This window comes from Augochlora pura, chromosome 10 (assembly GCF_028453695.1).
Source record: "Augochlora pura isolate Apur16 chromosome 10, APUR_v2.2.1, whole genome shotgun sequence".
NCBI classification, from domain to species: Eukaryota; Metazoa; Arthropoda; class Insecta; order Hymenoptera; family Halictidae; genus Augochlora; species Augochlora pura.
The window spans coordinates 275,655-290,618 of NC_135781.1; the positions used below are offsets into that span (position 1 = coordinate 275,655).

The 14,964-nt window shown below is 35.5% G+C and overlaps 3 protein-coding genes across 6 annotated transcripts in view; 1 reads left to right on the forward strand and 2 right to left on the reverse strand.

Moving 5' to 3' along the window:
• Positions 1–100: 100 nt before the first annotated feature.
• Tango1 (transport and golgi organization 1) lies at positions 101–7,798 on the forward strand. Of its 4 annotated transcripts, none has more exons than XM_078192128.1 (18): positions 101–311; positions 409–542; positions 855–2,859; positions 2,947–3,063; positions 3,182–3,258; positions 3,327–3,461; positions 3,531–3,647; positions 3,729–3,806; positions 3,884–4,108; positions 4,207–4,227; positions 4,311–4,478; positions 4,575–4,794; positions 4,943–5,081; positions 5,165–5,254; positions 5,333–5,429; positions 5,507–5,630; positions 5,988–6,536; positions 7,197–7,798. In XM_078192128.1, exons 1-18 carry the CDS (start codon positions 188–190, stop codon positions 7,253–7,255), a joined length of 4,479 nt encoding a protein of 1,492 aa, XP_078048254.1. In that variant the 5' UTR covers positions 101–187; the 3' UTR covers positions 7,256–7,798. The 4 variants fall into 4 exon arrangements, with proteins under 4 accessions (XP_078048254.1, XP_078048257.1, XP_078048255.1 ...); XM_078192131.1 differs by lacking the exon at positions 5,988–6,536 and adding an exon at positions 6,673–6,742; XM_078192129.1 differs by lacking the exon at positions 4,207–4,227 and adding an exon at positions 6,673–6,742.
• A 248-nt stretch (positions 7,799–8,046) lies between these two features.
• On the reverse strand, positions 8,047–10,275 carry Syx5 (syntaxin 5). Its single transcript, XM_078192132.1, has 5 exons — positions 9,703–10,275; positions 9,063–9,319; positions 8,772–8,963; positions 8,573–8,694; positions 8,047–8,494 (listed from the first exon to the last, which is right to left on the reverse strand). Exons 1-5 carry the CDS (start codon positions 10,070–10,072, stop codon positions 8,335–8,337), a joined length of 1,101 nt encoding a protein of 366 aa, XP_078048258.1. The 5' UTR covers positions 10,073–10,275; the 3' UTR covers positions 8,047–8,334.
• A 1,217-nt stretch (positions 10,276–11,492) lies between these two features.
• LOC144475617 (icarapin-like) overlaps positions 11,493–14,964 on the reverse strand; it is a 34,362-nt gene continuing 30,890 nt past the window's right edge. Inside the window, exons 3-4 of the mRNA XM_078191675.1 lie at positions 12,963–13,051; positions 11,493–12,787 (exon numbers count right to left, since the gene is read on the reverse strand). Coding sequence (XP_078047801.1) covers positions 12,590–12,787; positions 12,963–13,051 — 287 coding nt within the window. The 3' untranslated portion in view covers positions 11,493–12,589. The remainder of the gene's footprint in view (positions 12,788–12,962; positions 13,052–14,964) is intronic.

The window sequence follows — 14,964 nt, forward strand, 5'->3', positions numbered from 1 at the left end:
GAAACATCAAAAACTCGGAGTGTAGTTTCGCTTCTTGTATATAGTACTCCGTGGTCAAATCGACTCTCTACTCTCTTGTTTAACCATTTCGTGATTAAAATGTGCGTCCGAGTCCGAACTGTCCGAAGTTGTGTCATGATGATATGTTAGTCTTAGTAGTGATGTGGAACTTTGCAATAGTGAAAATATGATGAAAATAAATCGAATATTTAATGTAGTATTTCTACTTCTTGCAATAATATTTAGTGCGATACCACAGTGTTGGTCTACTTTATCAGATAAACGATTATGTTATGACCCTGATTGTTCGGGTAATTGAAGCCATACTTTAACTTCAATATGTATTTAATTTACACCGCATTCCTTTTATAAATCCACTTAAGTTATTTAATGATATGTTTTGTGTAGAACCCATATCTAAGGCTAGAACAATAATTTCTTATACTCCATCCGAAGATGGGTTCCTGACATTCGATACCAATATAGAAGTCATAGTTTACAGTAAAGAAGCAGGCACTAGAAAAGATTTGTGGGGAATAGAGGTACCTTTGACTATTTATTAATTTTTATTTTCATATTATGAATCATGTTACAAGTATGTTTATGTTTAAATCTTTCTAGTTAAAATCTTATATATTCCTGGCAATACTATGTTTACTTTTGTATAATAATGTACGATTATAAAAATATAGCACGTGATATTTCACGTAATATAAATTTATATATTCTAAATTTAAATACTCTGAAATAATCAGACTGCCAAGAGTTAATTCTTACATGCACAAGTAAAATATAAGTGGAATAAATATTCAAGTATGGTTAAAATTGATATGATCAGGTAATTTTAATTGCAGGTAGATGGTAAAAGAGGATATGTATCAAAGACTTTTTTGAGAGAATCCAAAGTTTATCACAAGGATTTGAAATATGAAGTACCTATTGAATCAACGTTTCAAATTTATAACAAATCTAATAAGAAACTTCAATCTAATAAGGTTACCGACAAGCTGAAACCAGTTACAAAAAATGTTGAAGCGTCAGGTGTTCCAACAACTGTAGATGTAAAATCTACAGAAAAACTGCCAAATAATGCAGTACCCTTGTATGAAGTTATCGATGGTACAACAATCCATGTAAATCCTACTAAATCTTCTACAGAACAAACTCTAGCTACAAAAGTTATACAGCCAGCAATAGTGCCAAACAAAGAAAATACAGTTGGTGATGTAAAAGTAGAATCTAATAGTGAAAATGTTACAACAAATATTTTTGCAACAGAAGAAAAGGGAAAAGGCAAAGAGAAAAATGGTGGACAAAATACTTCACAGAATGATAACACTGATGAGAAAGTATCGAGTTTAATGCAAATAATTGGAAGAAAACTTCCATCAGCGGTCATAAATAATAATTTGATAAGTAATTTTTTTAACACTGGAAATGAGGCAGTAGGGGAAATAGAAAAGGAAACAGCTGTTGAGGGAGATAATGTAGAGTCATCAAAAGAACAAGCAGTTTCAATGGTACAAAATGTAAATCCATCAAGAGAAGAATCTGTTTCAGAGTTGCAAGGTTTACAGTTACCCATAGATCAATCCAATTCCAAGAAAGAGGATGAAAAGATACCAAAAGAACAAGTTCCCCCAGTACCAGATGAGAAGATATCAAAAGAACCACCTGTTTCAGAGTTGCAAGGTGTACAGTCACTGCTAGATCAATCCAATCCTAAGAAACAGGATGAAACGGTACCAGGAGAACAAGTTCCTTCTGTACCAGATGAGAAGATATCAAAAGAACAAGCTGTTTCTGAGAAACAAGATGCGAAGACACCAAAGGAACCATCTGTTTCAAAGTTGCAAGGTGTACAGTCACCGATAGATCAATCCAATCCTAAGAAACAGGATGAAACGGTACCAGGAGAACAAGTTCCTTCAGCACCAGTTGAAAAGATATCAAAAGAACAAGCTGTTTTTGAGAAACAAGATGCGAATACACCAAAAGAACCATCTGTTTCAGAGTTGCAAGGTGTACAGTTACCGATAGATCAATCCAATCCTAAGAAACAGGATGAAACGGTACCRGGAGAACAAGTTCCTTCAGCACCAGTTGAGATGATATCAAAAGAACAAGCTGGTTCTGAGAAACAAGATGTGAAGACACCAAAAGAACAGTCTGTACATGATGGGCAAGAAGTAAAGTTAGAAGAACAGTCTGCTGGTAAACTTCAAGATAATCATATTTTAAATGGCACTGTTGAAAATGCTACAGTTACATTATTAAATAAAGTTGGTACTACTGCCTCACTATATACAATTTCAGCAAATAATTTTGAAATAGATACAAAGGTTGCTTTTAATGCTACCGAACCTTCTAATAAAGAAAATATCCATGCTGTGGAAAATACTCAGTTAGAGACTGAAGAAACTAAATTAGTAGAAAACAGTAACATTTCCGAAACTTTTAACGTTGAAGATGGTGGCAAACAGAGTTTCAATGTGATTTTGAACAGTACTTCTCAGGAGTCATCTTCAAACTATATACTCGAAAATACTTCACAGACAATAATTACCCCTGGTAATGAAGAGAAGAGTGAGGAAGTATCTAAGAATGTAGAAGCAGTTATAGAATTTGGAAATTTCGATCATAGTAATGAAGTCACAAATGCAACAGAATCAGGGAAAATTGATACAAACGAACAAGTTACAAATTCGGACGACAGTTCTGATTCTGCTAAATTTGATCTACATCCTCCAGAATTTATGTATGCTAAAGAAGGTATAGCTTCAGAAAATGTAGCAAGCATTAATGAATTTCGTAATAGAAATTTATTGAATGCTGATACAGGGGAACACAGTGAAATTGGTAAATACTTGAACACTTGGTACAGGTTTTAAACAAATTTATAATCCAATACTAATTAAATTAAATTTTATGTTTCATATTGAACAGAAAGCACGAAAATTGAAGAAACTGAACATTCCAAAAGAGAACATTTGTTTGAACGTAATGATGATACAATGTCTGTAGAAGAAATAACATCAGAAGATAATGAACATAAAATAGAAGGTATATTATAAGCTTAAATTTAGTGTTAGCATTATTTACTTAGTTAAATTTAGTACTAGTGTACTCAAAAATTTACATTGATAAAGTTATTACTAATTTTTATAAAATCTTTATTCAGCTTCTTCTGAGGTCTGTACAGCTGATAATGTTGAGTGTTCCACGGAAGTTGAATCTCAAAATACTTTTACTAATGATGTAAGCATTTAATGTTTTCTAGTTTACCATTTACAAACCATGATGTTTCATTTCATTAATTATTTTAGGATGAAACTTTGGTCAAGATGGAAAATTTTATAGAGAGCATAGGTATAGTAAGCAATTATTGGATGACATTCATGTACCTAATTATCACCGCTACTGCAACGCTCATATTTTCTTTAGGATATTATTATATTGAGGTATTATATGCATATAATATAAAAAGTAATTTGAATGTGAATGAATTTTAATAAATCACATTTTTATAGAATATGAGAAGAGACGGGCAATTAATAGCCAAAATCAATAAACTTGAAAAGGATTTACTTGTTTCAACAAAAGAAAGTACAATGTTGAAAGAAAATTTAAAAGTAACCAAAGACAAGGTAATAAGATATATGTATTCTGATTGTATAATAATTATGTATCCATAAATTTCTGCTAGTGAAAAAAAATATATATTTCAGCTGAATTGTATTGAAGATGAATCATTCGGTTCGAATGAAATGGTTCTTTCTTTAAAGGCTGACTTAGAAGCCTCCCAGGTAAAATAGTTAAATTTATACAAATATTTGTATCTCGAAAAGTACAGAATGTAGAGTATTTTAATAATTTTTTGAAGAATGCGAAAGCAGAATTGGAAGATCAAGTTTCTATGTTGGAGAAAGATTTAGAAAGCGCTACTGAAGCGGGACTAGAATTAGAGCGAATGCTACGCGAAGTCCTTTCCTCGGATAATGAAGTTAATCCGTTGGCCCAGTCAGTAGAGGACCTTCAAACACGATTGAATGCTCAACAAACCGCGAATGAATCTTTAACAAGTGCTCTTAACTTAAAAACCCAAGAGGTGAGTGGTATTCTATAAATTGCATATTAAACATTTGTCATTGTTCTAAACATAATGCATGCTGAAATTTATTTTATGAAACGCACATTTATGCGCAGCTTGAGTTCGATAAAGTTGAGGTTTGTGTGCATATGAATTTCATAAGATTGATTAAAAATGTTTAATTCACACGAATATAGCGTAACATCAGCTATTTTTGCAGAATGAATCTTTATCGACAGAATTAGCATTCTATAAAAAGAAACACGAAGAACTTGAAGTCGAGCTTATTCGACTAACAGAAAACTGCAAGCTTGAAGTGGACAGTAAGAATAATATACACAAAACACTGACTGATAAGGTTCAGGAATTAGAGATACAAATCAAGGACGTACGTGTATAGTGATATAGAAATTAGTAATTAACGTAAGAATTAATATGTTATTTGAATGAAAGATATACATAACTTTTTTATCTTTATTCACAGATTTCTAACGAAAAAGTAGCCTTACAAAAAGAATTGAAGTGTAAAGAAATGGAAACTAAGGATCTTATGGATGTTATTAATCGATTAAATTCTAATTTGGATTTGGATAAGTTGTATAATGTAACTCACATTAAAGCAGAAGCGAAAGGTTTACTTGACGAAAGAAACGAATTAAAAATACGATTGACTGAAGTCGAGGGTGCTCACAATTTATTGGAAGGTAGTTTTCATGCACATTCGCTTGGCACAAGATATACAGTATGATATTTAAGAGAGCCAGCTCGGATGAACTTGATCTTGTAATCTGCTGTGAAGATTATGTAACTTCCTTTGCGTTTTAGAAAAAGTATATATTTTTTGAATTTCAGAACATATGAAAGTTATTAAAGAAGAAGTGTCTACCTTAAGTGAACAGTGTAAGGCAGCAGAAAAGGAGAAAAAAGATGCAGAAACTCGTCTCGAAGTTTTATCAAATTTCTTTAAAGAGAAGGAAGCCCAAAGACAAAAGTACCATCAAATTTATTTTTTAAATATTAAATTATACTAAATCGGTTCTACATCGTCATAATTAACATATTATGGTATTATAGGGAGGAATCTATTTGGTTACAACAACAGGGTGAAGTTGTATCCACTGTAGAACGAATCCAAACAATGCAATCTGAAATACAAAACTACAAGTGAGTATTGATGAATGCACCATCTTGTTGTTATTTCGTTAATATAATATGTGGCTTATGTTTTTGCCCGATCGTTAGGCAACAAATTGAGATGCTAAAACGGGAAATATTAGATCAGGAAAGAGAATACGAAAATCAAATTTCTATAATCGAAAAGAATGCTCACGAGCAATGGGTAAAAATTTAGTATATTATTATATATTTCATTGTAATCTGATATTCATTTAAACGTTTACCCAATTTCGTTTGCAGATAAAGGCGCGCCAAGTTGAACGTCGTCTGGAAGAGTCTAAAGTCGAAGCTGGACAATTACGTAACCGGCTTACACTCATAGAAAAGAATATTAACGATGTAGACCCGGAAGTAAAATTACATCGTAAGTCTTTATACTATAAGATAATTGTGTCCTATTGTCGTTATTCGTTATTCTAATAGCAGAGATTCTTTAAGTAGCACTACTAATATTACAACTGTATTTAGTCTTCTTGGCTACTCAGTATTCCGTATTATTCTTTCACCAGTTGCATTTGTGTTATTTTGTAACAATTTCATAAAAATTAAGTAACAGTAGCATAAATAGATATGGATGTACTATCTGCCTATACACGCTAATAACATACTTACAACGAGGATGACCAAAAATATTCAGGTCCATCTACAGTTAATGCAACCCCCCAATCGTTAAAATAGTTTTATACGAAAATTATACTTTCTTACACTGATTTTCAAACAGGCATGGAAGCAAACGGGGAGACGGCAACGTCGCCTCCGTTATTCATAGGAGCAGAATCATCAAGTTCTCCTATAATGTTTTCTGGTTCCTCGAATGTTCCTCCTCCACCACCACCTTCGTATTTACACTCACTATTTCCTCCGTATTTACCACTTCCGTTACCGAACTCATCGAACGTACCACCATATGAGATTAGTCAACGACCACCACCATTGGGTGGTCGATTATCTTCACCTCCACCTATGCCTTTACATCCTCCGAATTCCAGCAGGTATGATAACGCAGGTTCGCCGCCGCCAATGTCCCCGCACTTACTTCCATCTTTCCCTAATCTCAGAATACCACCGCCTTCGTTTGGTAATGATCATTTTCCTGGTCCTCCACCGCCTCAATTCGTTAATGATCATTATCCTGGTCCACCACCGCCTCTTGGTTCGATTATGCCAGCACACCTTGGAACGACGCATTCGTGGGGTGAAGAACCACTGACGCCTCTACGCAATTCCGGTTTCCATCTATCACAACGAGAACGTGTACAAAATCACAAAGGTTTGTGTGCAACATGACCAAGCGACAACGAGCAACTGACACATCCATTAACGGTTGATTTCATCGCCACTTGAAATAATTTTCCATTTTTTATTCTCTTGATTATTTTCTTCCTTCTTTTTGTTGTGCATGCAAGGACGCAAGCGATTCTCTAAAGTGAGACAATTTTGGAGTACTTTGGAAGGAAATAATTGCAAATGAACATGGTACATTAGATAGAATAATTTGAAAGTAATTCTGCTTCGTTTATTTTTATATATAATACATATATAAAATATCGTAATCGAGTCTTGTGTAAAAATACATATTACAATGATTTTAGTATGTTGTACATATTTCTTTTCATATTCAAAAGTATTCATGAAGGAAAAATGAAAGAAAAAATATCATAGCAGCGAACAAATATACAAAGATAAATAAAACCGATAATGTTTATTTAATTTTGCAGTGATCGTTGTTTCAATATATTTTTATTAAAGTTGATTTCGATAGTTTTCCGCAATATGGTTTTCAATAAAATTGTTGTATTTTTGATCTTTGAATTTTTTTGTACCGTAAAAATTCATAAAATACATTTTTTAAGATATTTTTCGTCCGACACAAAAGACTAGAAGTAATAAACAAAATACACTAGATCTTAATACTGTATTCTGTTCACAGGTTCCTTACATTCTTCAGGAGAATCATTGGATAAATCACATGACAGTAGCAAAGCTTAACTCCTTCATTTTGTCGACAACAGTCGTGTTACGCTAAATTTGATACTAGAGGAATCGATTAATCAATTCCTGAATCTTTCAAGTGATCAACAGTGATGCAAGATATGTTAAGTACTAGCCGAGAGATTAGCATTTATTATTTTGCGACATACATCCAATATGTCATTCGAGAGACAGGTGATATGCATATTTATTCGATACAGATGTCCTAATCAAATTTCATCACTGTTGTATAAAAAAGAATGAGGAACAACTAATTGTACATACACATTTGATTAATGTTTAAGGATGTATTGAGACATAGAACAGATTGTAAAAATGTTTCTTTATAATAGATATGTATAATTCTTTATTCAAATCTGAAACTTATGTACTTTCATGATTTATCAGTTTTGTTATTACACTTTTCACACTTCATTCAAGTGTAAAACTTACATGTTGTGCTGGTTATCAAGCGGAAAATAAATTGTAATACGAACCTAGGCTAAATGCAATTATTATATAAGATTTTAAAAAATTTAAATAAATTGTAATTTATTACAATACGATTTTTTTTTGATAACCCAAAATTTCGTATATATGTATACATATACGAAGAGATATTATGTTGTATATGTTAATAGGATGTTTGGTATAAATGTAAGTACCATCGAAAAGATCAATCCCACTAAAAAGTTCGAATTTTTGTATTATACACTTTTCATAATTCCATTAATTTTCCAAAATTATCAACTGTACATACTTTTAAACCAAACATTCTGTATTTATTATATACAATAAAATTCACAACACAATGAAAATTATACATTTATTACCCAGTTTCCTTTTTACATTTTACAGGCAACAATGTAGCTTGCAATCTACATTGATGTATATTTATAATAATTAATACTTACAATATTCACAAATCAACAGAGAGGTGAAGGAATGCAATAAATGTATCATTATTCTATTACTAATGAATCATAATTTTATAAAAATGTATCTTACTTTTCAATCATCTTGTATCACAAGAAATGGATATGAATGGTCAACTACAAAATTGCGTAAAGAAATTACATAATAATATAACAATTATTTTATGCCAAAAACACTACAAAAAATATGAAGAAAAATATAAGAATTGCAAATATTTTTATCATTAACCACCTGTTGTTTGTTACAGATTGGAAATATTTCAATATTTCTGCATGCGCTGCTTCCACATTTAATTCAGTATGTTCAATATTGGTATCGATCCTGAAATTGAATGAATTTTTACGAGTCGTATCAAATTTAAACGATCTTGCTATGTTGATATAAAAATATTATTTTTACCTTTCTACCATTTCTTCTTGTTCTTTAACCATGTGCGCTAATTGTTGAAAAATTCCACCAAGTTCAACAATGGTTGATTCAATGTTTTGCATAGTTTCTGCTCTTGATTGAACGTATGCATCCTAACAACAAAAGAATCTGTTTTAATATCATCATAGTACAACTATTACGTACTACTGTATCTTGTTAAATATATTACAGTGTCGTCTTGAATTGCTTGTTGCATAGATAACTGTCCCATTGCTGGCTCTAAATCTATAGCTACAGACGAGGCAGATTCTTGTTCCTGAAACAGTAGCGATCTTTGCTTGCCGGAAACGCTCGGAGGCGGCATAGTAGATACAGAACCCTGAGTAAATTGTTGCCTCCTACTTTGCTCTTCTCTCATGTTCTATACGCAAGAATAATTTTCATGAATTCACAGTTTCTGATTCGCGTAAAATATTGCTTATGTATTTCATAATATTTGGAGCAATTTCTTTCAACATACCTCGGAACGCACTTCCAGTACACTCTTAAAATGATTCGACATATTTGCCAATTTTGATTGCAAGGCCATAACAATAGAAGAAGAATGCGAAGCCATGTGGTTACCTTGTCGCGAGCCATGCATGTCTCGCTGTTTCTTCCCATATTCCTGTAGCTTTCCTATTTGAGAATTTAAACTTTTCAGGTCTGTCTTTATAATATTTGTTAATTCTTCAATTTCTATTTGTCTGTCATTAAATATTGACTTCCTCTTGGCCACTGGAACAGTCGACGTAAGAAATACATATCATTTGAAATTGTTTGAAATAAAAATATTTATCGATTCTTATTGTGTAGTTTCTTTCTAAATTTTGAATAATAGTGTTATCAATGAACAGACTTTTATACAAGATCTGTTTTATAATAGTAACTTGAAACAAATTTTGACAGTCGATACTTTACAGATCTTTAATAGTTGGGAATTGTTAAAGCAACAGTTAACAAATACAGTGAGACAAATTAGCAGGCAGAAGTGATTAAGAATGAATTCCACGAAGTTGTTCCTGTTAAGACATTTCCATTCCATAGTCTTCGTCTTCCAATAATGTACAATATGTTCTAAGTTTGAGAAAGTAATATTAGGTGTTTGCTAGAAATCTTACATAGAGCAAGCTTTTCTAATTTCGTGTAAGTGCTTGCTATATTCTTGCCAATGCTCTTAGCTATCATCATGAAATTCGAATAGCTCTGTAATTGTCGTGCTCGACGAGGATTCTGCATGACCGCCGTTCGAGCGGTGGTCCTGCTCTGCATGGTTCGGATAGCGTTAACGAATTCATTGGTCCTGTCACGCGACGTCATCGTCGCTGGTACAGTGTTCACTTTTGGTTTCTCGTTCTCTGTTAAATCACAACCTTCACTTTCATTGTTTTTTCTTGAACTTATGGTACTGTCCTGCCAAGGACTGTTTGAGGTTGTAATCACGAAGTCATGGTTTACTTCTAAGCCAACGTGTCGTCTACGTGCTGGCATTGCATTCTCAGCTTTTACACGTATTCACGGTTTTACGATTACAATAATACAACTCGCTCTCTCCTCCACTTGCCAAGCTTTCCGTCGAAGCAATCAACAAATTAAAAGGGACACGTCCGCATGACAGCTCAAACACCTATATACATATATCTACGTGTGTATCTATTTCGCAGTGATTTTTATTCATTTAACCTCGACAACTTCAACTACGAAGGTTCGCATCTAATAAACTGAAATGTCACTAGGATTATAATTTTGTTGTGTCACCACCATATCACTACGGAACATACGACTTTATTGTTAGATCATTTGTAGGATTATCTAAAATTGTTTTACTTCTGAGAAATGTAGGTTTTTTGAGATCGTAAGCAAATGTAATCCGCGTCTTCGCTTACGAGTTATTGACGAAAAACGGAGACACCGATGAACGGCGAGAGCACGGCTGACGTAAGGAGGTCGAGCTCGCTTCTTCTCATTGACCACCTTTTTTTTGTCAATATCTCATAAACAAAGACGCGAAAGAAGAAAAAGGCTATTTCGAATGACCTGAAAAATTTCTCATTTTTTTTCGCCTTGCACGCATAAAAGAATAATTTTTGCAATACCAGGGCACCAAAACTTATAAATCATGGGTACGAAATTGATCAGGGGAATAATCAACTGTGCAGATATCGTATACAAAAACAATTCATTCCACTTTGAAGTTTGGTAAACTATTTCGTTAATTAATTATATTTTTCGTTATTGTGATTTGGTCCCCTTCTACAATTTCGAGGCATCAGATTCTCCTACGTTTGTTTATCAGTCAGGAATAATTGACTTGTTAATCTGATAATTTCATGTAAAAAGCTTAATTAAACTATAAGTTTCGAGTAGAAATATTTTAATCAAATAATTTATTTGTATAAAGACCTGTCTACATACGGACGACTGTGGCGCCTCTTCCGGAGGAAAGGCAAAGCTCTGTACGGTGTCTGTACAGCGCCAATTGGAACAGTGGCAAAACGCTCAAACTATTGGCCAAATTACCGACAGTCGATTTTGGCTAACAGTTTGAGCGTTTTGCCACCGCGCCAATTGGCGCTGAACGAACATCGAGCAGAGCTTCACCTTTCCTCCGGAAGAGACCCCGCTATCGCTCGTCGCCTCTGTCTAACGGAGTGTCATGTAAAAATATCAATTTTGGCGAAATTGGGGCATATAAACTTGAGCAGCCAAGGACACAGAAAAATTATTCATAACAATTATTTATTATCGCTTGTACCTTGAACATTTGTGACCACTAACCGTTTTTTTTTATCGTAAATGGGTTAGCTAGAGAGATACGTGGATAAGTTGAACAATCTATTTATAATTAAAACAATTGCAAAAAGATTCTTTCGAATAGCGAAGCAGGTCGCTTGAAAATAACAACAGCAGATTTGTGTCAACAGTATTTATTTATGATGATACACTAAAATTTGTCGTCGTAAAATAATTTTCAGGCGAGAAATTACATCGTATGTTATACAAAAATAGAGTCTATTTTTCAGTTTAATCCTCTCTTAGTCGGAAGCTATAATTGGTTTATCTATATTTTAGACCGGCTGATATTGAACTGTATTTGACGCGCTTCTAAATGCCTTTCGAGGATTTATCGGTATAAATGAAATACGTTGACGGTACAAACAAAATAAAATGTAGGTATAAAATTTTTTCGTTACACGCTATGTATATCCCTGTCAGGATTCTCCGTTAGTTGGAAAAGGAGGTTCCAGATGGAGGAGAGTGGAAGAAAAATCTTATTCACCTGTCAGCAGTTGTTGTTACTTTTCGTAACATAGGAAGAGCTTCTCACTTCTTTTTATAAATACTTATCACTGTCGAATATTAAAGATAGCGCAATCTGCAACTATATCTGTGATCGTGTGGCAAAAGGACCTACCTTATATTTTACAATCGCGTTCACGTCTTGCATGCGTTCTCACAGTCTCTCTCTCGAGCCAATTAAGAACAAACTTTGTCTTTTCAGTGTACACGAATTGGACATAGAATCGTTGAAAATATAACGCTCGAAGCATCGTCGTTTTGTCTCCGATTCACAGATACGGTATTGTTGATAAATCTTATAGAGTACGCTGCATAGGAAGACAGCTTGCTCGTCATTATTATTCGCGTAAAATAAACACTTTTAAGAGTTATAACAATGTCGCTTTGTTACAGCGTTCGACACAACTATAATATATGTATATATATATATATGACCATTTCTAATATGCTACGATAGTCGGGGCTCTATTAACACGCGATAGTTAGTCGATTAACGGTAGAGGGATCGTCGAAATTGAATCCGAATCAGTGATTGATTCGCGCGAATGTCTCGAAGTTTACCGACACACACACACAGGCAGAAGAAACCTTAACGAAAATAAGCTGTGTTTAAACGTTCCGACAGAAGCGGAAAATCGTTCGAAAAAGGCGTTGATTTCAGATTCAATTTCATGAGACGAGAGAGTCGTTTCGATAATTTCAAGTGCTTCAAGCATCGAGGGTCTCCACCTCGTTCTTCGGGATGTCGGTATCTTCGGCAACCGGGGACACCGTGATGTCTTCGGGCTTGCCCGTTTCGTCCTGGGGCCTGACGTCGACGACGCTGACGCGCAACACAGTTTTGAACCCGTCCTCGTTACCAGAGTAAGTGGTCTCGTTGATGACGACCACGTGTCCATCGATCACCTGAAAACGGAGTTTCGAAATTCGATTTATTTAGGTAAGAGTCGTCGAGTGGAAAATTTATGCTTTCGTTTAGGCAGTCCGGTTCCCGGTGATATTGTTACACCCGCGACGCATGCCTGTCCGAGTTTCGAGGTCGCTCGAGATCTCGCTCAATTCGTTGCCGTTCAAATCTTACCTTGGTGGTAGAGGTTGTGTTCGCTCCTTTGGGGATTTCGACGAAAGGACCTTCGAAGATGTCAGGGTCCACCATTCCCCGAATGAGATCTGGAAAAAAAAGGAGGATGCGACGATTAGAACAATCGAGTCGATCGCGGAAATTCTGTTTGCTCTTGAAATATCTGGATCTAGAAGAATCAGGGATTCGTTGTAGAGACACGTACGTACGTGTATATGTATTTGTATACGCATGCAAGTAGCATAACCGAGAACGAGTTAGCTTATAGGAGGAGGAGGAGGAGTGTCCGCGCGGACAGGAAAACGATATCGAGAAAGCCTTGCATCGACCCGCAAGAACATTAAGCATAATTTAAAACCCGGGTGAAAATAGACGATGTAATTATTCCTATAGCATCGCTATAGAAAGTTGGGATGAACCACTTTATTAGCGGCGTAACATAATGGCTTAATAATGTCCCTAACAACGTGATTTTTCTATGTCAGCCCCAAGGGCGATTCGGTTTCTCTTATATTATCGCAGCGAATGCAACACAGCGAGACACGGTGCTCCGATTTCAGTAATCCTTGCACGAAGAACTTACCTGCATACGAAATCGTGCAGATGTTCGTAGATCGAAGGTGGCCCATTTATGCAATTCTACCAAGGTATGGCAAACTAATAAATAAAAGATAAGCAGGCCTCGGCGGGTCGCGATGCTCGCGTAATTGTTTCTCATCGAGTTTCGTTGCCTCTGTGAAATTTCTTTCCTTCCTAGGAGAACTGCCCAAAAGGCGGCGGCTTTTTACGGCGGCTCTTTACAGCGGAGGTGTCCAATCACTTTGGGCAACAATAGATTCGATATTGCGCGCGACCCGATGCCAACGTATCGACATTTTCCGGCTCTCGCTTAGTTTTCACTTAGCTAGATGGTAATATCGTAATAGCAACGACAAACAAAGTTGCGTGCTCGCGAAGTCAAGCGCGCGTTCTCGATGGCCTTTTTGCCGCTGGACGCGTCGCTTTTTATCGCCGGCAAATTTGTCAACTTATCGGCAGGTGGCAACGGGTTTTAAACCGTAATGGCAATTACGTTATTAACTAACTATGTATCTCGGTGTTCCGCGATACACACCAGCGACGCACGGGATCGCTGACATTTCTTTTCTTCTTGTTTTCTTTTCTTCATTACACCAGAACTTTTTTACTTCAAAGAACTTCCCTCCGTTGTTTCGTGGCCAAGAATACGCGTGTATATTTACTCGGAGGAGATACGGTAAAGCCTGTCAAAAATAAGGAGAACGCGCACCTGTTCGGATTTCGATCTTACGACGAACGACTGTGTCGAAAATAATACGCCGTTTTTAACTTTCCGAAACCTTTACTTTAATAAACTCGCGCGAATGTCTATTTAATTGTTAGTTTCGTCGGATCGTACGGAAACATCAATATTTGCACGCTTCATTGTTCCATGCGAAATCAACAAGAAGCACCGGTGCCGACGAATATTTATCCAGACGGAAATAAAAGGTAATCTCGTCGGTGAAAAAGCGACGCCATCGATTTTCTTATTTTATTCGAATGTTCGTCTTGGTTCCGCCGCGAAGCGTTCGCCGTGGCATTTTCTTTTTCGAAACAACGACGACTTACATCCTCGATAGAAACGATTTTACTTGCCGCCGTGTTCGTTCGAGCGTTAACTTTTTGTGAAAAGCGAAACGAAAGCTGCTTGAAAGCTGCTTAAAAGCTGCTCGTTTCGACGAATAAAATTACGAAATACTAAATTTGTTCGCGAATTGCATTTACGCGATTATCGATCATCGTTGGTTCTCCATCGGGTCGAACGAAACGCGACGAACGCTCCGAGAATTGGATTAAATAAACCTTAGCTCCGCCTCGTTGTTCCGAAAAATTCGATCGAATTTCGTGCAAAGCGCGAATTCGGAACGCGCGCGCAGCGGAATTTTTGTCGAAGGCAACCGGAAATGCAGCCGATGCAACGTAATTTTTACGCGGCAGCGAG